The sequence below is a fragment of the Lactuca saligna genome, chromosome 8 (assembly GCF_052625555.1).
Source record: "Lactuca saligna cultivar CGN05327 chromosome 8, ASM5262555v1, whole genome shotgun sequence".
Lineage (NCBI taxonomy): Eukaryota > Viridiplantae > Streptophyta > Magnoliopsida > Asterales > Asteraceae > Lactuca > Lactuca saligna.
Window position 1 is genome coordinate 270,230,946 of NC_136424.1, and position 5,899 is coordinate 270,236,844.

At 30.1% G+C, this 5,899-nt stretch overlaps 1 protein-coding gene across 1 annotated transcript; it reads right to left on the reverse strand.

The window, feature by feature from the left end:
• Positions 1 to 1,401: 1,401 nt before the first annotated feature.
• On the reverse strand, positions 1,402 to 3,435 carry LOC145012995 (IAA-amino acid hydrolase ILR1-like 4). Its single transcript, XM_078971801.1, has 4 exons — positions 3,016 to 3,435; positions 2,566 to 2,691; positions 2,173 to 2,487; positions 1,402 to 2,089 (listed from the first exon to the last, which is right to left on the reverse strand). Exons 1-4 carry the CDS (start codon positions 3,400 to 3,402, stop codon positions 1,586 to 1,588), a joined length of 1,332 nt encoding a protein of 443 aa, XP_078827927.1. The 5' UTR covers positions 3,403 to 3,435; the 3' UTR covers positions 1,402 to 1,585.
• Between the last annotated feature and the right edge of the window lie 2,464 nt (positions 3,436 to 5,899).

Here is a 5,899-nt window from a genome sequence, read left to right on the forward strand (position 1 = left end):
TAACTAGGTGATTCAGAATCCCCATCCCAATGATAAACAAACACAGTTTTAAATTTTCAATGAACTCTAAAAGACAAACATGGTTTTGGATTTCTTATTTTTGGTATGCTTTTTTATGAATCCTTCGAACCTTGATCTTGTTATTCTTTATGTGAACTTTTACTATTTTTCTAGTCTGAAAATAATTTATTGCCAAAAGTGAATACAATAGTGGTGGTTAGATAATCTAATCCGGGAGGTTGCATTGTTGGATGATAGAAGGGGAGATGTGAAAGATGGTGTGATTATGTTTTAAGACCATCCTTCTTTTTTTTTTTTTTTTTTTTTTTTTCTTTCTTAAAAGTAAATAACAACTAAAATACGACCAATCCATTTTTTTAATCATTTTATATCGAACGAAACAAAATAAAATCAATGAAAAATTAATTAAACTAATCACTATAAATGAGTCTATTTTAAAGAAATAATAATCAATTTCTTTTGTGTTTTTAAATTTTAGAGGTCTTTTTTTGTGTGTGTATTTTTTTAAAATGTCTTTCCACTTATAATATGTTTATTTTGAATTGTTTAACATTAACGTTTTCTATTAAATGTTTGATTTTAAGCTATATTATTGTATATATATTTTTTTATTTAGTAAATTTGTTTAAGTTTTTGTTAGATTTTCATAAAAAACGATTTTTTTTCTTGAAATTTTGTAACTTTTTCATCGAAGTTTAGATTTGTCCTTGAATTCCAAAAAAATTTAAACTCTGAAATTTCAGTCCGAAATCTAGAATATTAGCATGGAATCCGAAAAATCAGTTCAATTTTTTTTTTGTCTGAAAAAATCTTTATTTTGATCTGAAATTCTCCATTCTGGATTTTGTGGTTATTTTGCCAAAAACAAAAATATTGGTTATTTTATTCAATTATGGTTAGATCACGAAATTCCCCTATAATCAAACCAGAATGATTATCAAAATTAGAATATAAGATAAACCACATTGATCATAAATATGCGATACTAAACAACAAACCAGATATACATATACCACATTGATCATAAATAGGTGATACTCAACAACAAACCTGATATACATATACCATTAACAAGATTTATTTTTAGATGATAGTAAAAGAAGTTGACGGTAGCTGTCGCATCGACTGAGGTGGATGTTGTGGCGACGGATGCGGTGACACACAAAATTAAAAAAAGATCCCAATATAAGTTCCAGGTTAGTTGACGAATTTTACTAAATTCATAATACTAAAATAACCCCTAATAAAAAAAAAAAAACTTATTTTTTTCAAATTTAGAAACTATATATATTATTTTTATGGGAAAAAGAGTCAAAAAGACACTTTAAAAACAAGCAATATTAATTTTTTCAAATATGTCATAACTCGGAGACACAATCGAGAAAAAAAAATGTTTTTTTTTCAAAAAAAAAAAAAACACATGGACCATAAACATATCGTTTTCTTTAATTTTTACATTGGTGTAAAATACTATTTCATTATTCAACTATTGCACTCTTTTATAATTAACAAAACGAGTCCTTGGACGTTTTACAACTACATTTATAATTTTAAAAAAACACAACTAGGAACCACAAACACTTGTTGATGTCTTCAAAAGATAGGTATAAGCAAAAGCAGCATGAAGCGCAGATCCTGTTGGAAGCACATCTTCATGAACCGCATAATAAGGGCTATGCGGCGAATGGATGATCGCCTTCTTCTCATCTCTCATGCCAAGAAAAGCAAAAGCCCCCGGAATCTTTTCCAAATAGAACGCAAAATCTTCACTTCCCATGATCGGAGGAGCCACCTCTATATTCTGTTTTCCCACGATCATCGCCGATACTTTCACTACATGCTCATATATCCTCTCGTCGTTAACTGTTGGGGAGACAATCGGACCTTCAAAATCAACCGTAGCTGAACAACGATATACAGATGCCTGTGTTTTGATCACCTCTTTTATTCTTTCTGCGAGTGCGTAGAAGCTCTTTTTGCTAACAGCTCTATAAGTTCCAGCAATGGAGACTGAATCTGGAATTGCATTAAGCCCAGTTCCCCCATCCACCATTGTTACAGAAACAACCTGCAAAATAACTTTGAATAAAAACTGTTAAAGGATATATATATCATTGATTAGGGTTTTGTGTTTTGAATCGGGTTTCTTACAGGCATATCTAATGGATCAGCCTCTCGAGATACGATATGTTGTAAGCTAATTATGGTTGCCGAAACAGCCAAAATTGGATCGATGGAATCTTGAGGAATGGCGGCGTGACCTCCTTTGCCATGGATCACCGCCCTGAAAAACCCACACCCCGCCAAAAAGTCGCCGGATCTAGACGCAACTACACCAGTATCGGAGGAGAGGACTAAATGGAGGCCGAAAATGGCCTCCACTTTATCAAGAACACCTTCTTTGATCATCTGTTTTGCTCCTTCTCCTTGTTCTTCAGCTGGTTGAAATATCAATAGCACAGTGCCCTAAATTAATCCAAATTAAATTACTTTTGAGGTAATAATCGAACCCAAATTCATCTTTATGATGATCAGTTTGCCTACCTGTAATTCGTTCTCGAGTTGTTTCAAGATTTTGGCAGCACCAAGAAGCATTGCGACATGTGCGTCATGTCCACAAGCATGCATCTTGCCATCAATCTTGCTTTTATGCTCCCATTCAACCATTTCCTATTACATAAATACAAGTTCTTATAACCTAAAAAAAGTTGAAAAAGTAAGTTAGAGAATTGGGGCAGAAACCCGAAATCAATAACTCGTTTTAAGATACTTAAAGAATTAGAAAATGGTCAAACAAAAAAAAATCTAAATCTTTAAACTTCAAGAAGTGTACCATGGATCAAGTAGTTGCAAATCGTGCATGCAAAAGTCAAACATAAAGATTGAAATTCTATGTGATGGATGTGGAGTGTGTGTATTTAATTATATAGTAATATATATGTATTTAAACATGTGTCGCTTTTAAGAATTAATATTGTTGAAACTGAAATGAACCTGAATGGGTAAAGCATCCATATCGGCTCTAAGTGCGACAAACGGCGGTAAACCGGAGCCAACCCGGGCAACAACTCCGGTCTTGGCAACGGGCCACTGGTACCGGATACTCATCTTCTCCAGTTCTCGTCGGATAATTGAGCTTGTGTGAATTTCTTCGAAAGCGAGTTCCGGGTGTTCATGAATCTCCCTTCTTATTTTCTTGATCCACGCAGCTGTTTCAACATGATTTGCAAGCTTGAGTATATGATCTTGCAATGAAGAATTTTGATGATCCAGAAAAGGGTTTAAGCAAGTAGTTTGATGATCGTGGTCTCCATGGAAGATTTTTGAAGAGGATGGACGAATAAGATGAAGAGTGATAAAGATTATGAGGGAAAGGTTCATCTTTTGAGAGAAATTTTTGAAGGACGATATCTAAAATAGAAAAATACCGATGGTATATATATATATATATATATATATATATATATATATATATATATATATATATATATATATATATATATATATATATATATATATATATATATATATATATATATATATATAGAGGTTTAGGTTCATTTGAGAACATTCTAATTTTGTGATACCGTGAGACCAAATCTAAAAATAATTTTAAAATTCAAAATAAATGAAAAAATCCAAAAATTCTTTTTTTAAATATTATTTTCGGAACTTGAATTAACTAAAAAAAATATAAAAAAAATAAAAAAAATTCCGTTTTTTTTTTTTTTGAAAAATACGTGAAATATTCTAAATAGAATATTACACTGACATATTCTAAAAAATAATTTTAAAATGCAAAATAAATGGAAAAATCTAAAAATTCTTTTTTTAAATATTATTTTTGGAAGTTGAATTAACTAAAAAAAATAAATAAAAAAATTCTATTTTTGTTGAAAAATACGTGAAATATTCTAAATAGAATATTACACTGTACATATTCTAAAAATAATTTTAAAATGCAAAATAAATGGAAAAATCAAAAAATTCTTTTTTTAAATATTATTTTCGGAACATTAATTAACTAAAAAAAATAAAAAAATAAAAAAAAAAGAATAAAAAAATGCGTCACACGGTCTCACAAAATATAGGTGATGTCAAATGAACCTAACCTTATATATATATATATATATATATATATATATATATATATATATATATATATATATATATATATATATATATATATATATATATATATATACACACACACACACACAAAGGCAGAGAGGATGGTTCAATTGAGAAAAAAAAAGATTTAGAATGGTGTGAATCATTCTCAGTCAATCATTTATTTTTGCCGTAAAAGCCTTTAACGTACCGCCGGAAATGGAAAAGGAATGCACATGTGTTTTCTAATAAAACATGTTTCCTTAAATTATGCTAATCATTACCTTAATATGTACAAAAACATAGTTTTTTTTTTTTTTAAATTATTTTTATCGAAAAATAATTTTAAATATATCAAAATTCATAGTTTTTTATTTTCTATAAATAGACATTTATATTGATATAGTCTTCAGATAAAATAATATTTTTTTATAGTTTCAGCTTTCGTTATTAATAAGTGAATAAAAATGATTCAGTTTTTTTACTATAGTACATCGTTATTCACTTATGAATAAAAAGTATGATTAATTTTTTTTTTTTACAGTTTAGTATCATTCATATGTGAATATACATATAATAAGCATAGTATTTTCATATTTAAATATTAGACGATGCATTCACTTGTGAATATTGTTGGATTAGTGTCTAAGTCTATAACTATTTTGGTATGTACTTGACCCGATGGTGCATGGTCTTTTTGGGTTGCCTTTATCAAAGCAACTTGATAGGATGAATTATGGAGAGAAAGGATTAATTATGATTTATTAATATATTATGAGAATAATATATTAAAGAAGAAATCATATTGTTTAATTAATATTAGTCAAGAATTAATAAGAATTAAGTTTGTGGCTAAAAGACAATAATTAAACTTAAGGGACTAAAACTGTCAATTGTATGATAGTTGAATATTGGGCTAATGGACTCCATATTAGAGGAGTGGATGAATTCTATGGGGGAAACCCATTAGAAATCATCCAAGGCCTCTAAGGAGGGAGTCCATAGGTTGCTTACGGCCTAAGCATCCAAATTAGGGTTTCCTTGTTAGATAACCCTAATAGCCTCACTATTTAAGGATCCCTTGGGCACCAAAAACGTGGTGAACTTGTTCTCTAGGGTTTCCACACGTTTTGGGCAGCCTCCTCTCTCCTTATTCTTCATCCTCTTGCTCTTGGTGTTTGTGAGCCATTAGAGGAGTGATATTTGTGACTCAAAGCTTTCTAAAGTCATTACAAAGAGGATTTAAGATTGTTATTGCTACATAACAATCAAGGTAATATCTTAAACCCATTCTTATGTTAATATTAATTTTCATATGCTAGAACTAGGGTTTAAAGTCTTGGATGAATTGCATGTACAATAGAGAAACCTAGATCCAAGCATTAGGGTTTGTATGAGCACATAGGATGTTCTTATGGCCCATAACCCATCAGTGGTATCAAAGCCAAGTTGGTTTCTATTGTATTGATGCCTTGTTTGTTTGTTCAAGCTTCAAAATCAATTTTTTGGCTCCCTGGCTGATGAACTCGGTAAGTTCCAATGTGGACTCGGCGAGTAAGCCTCAACTCGGCGAGTTCGAGCGTCAGAAAGAGGGGATTTCGGGATTTCTTGCTGTTTTGCTCATGGATACTTGCATTATCTGTTTTGGGTCATTAAAATCCGATTTTAAACATATTTTTTAGTATATCCTTGATTAAACAAAAGATATTTACCAATTGATTAGATAATAACTTCCTTATATGATTAAAGATTGATTATTTGTATTAAT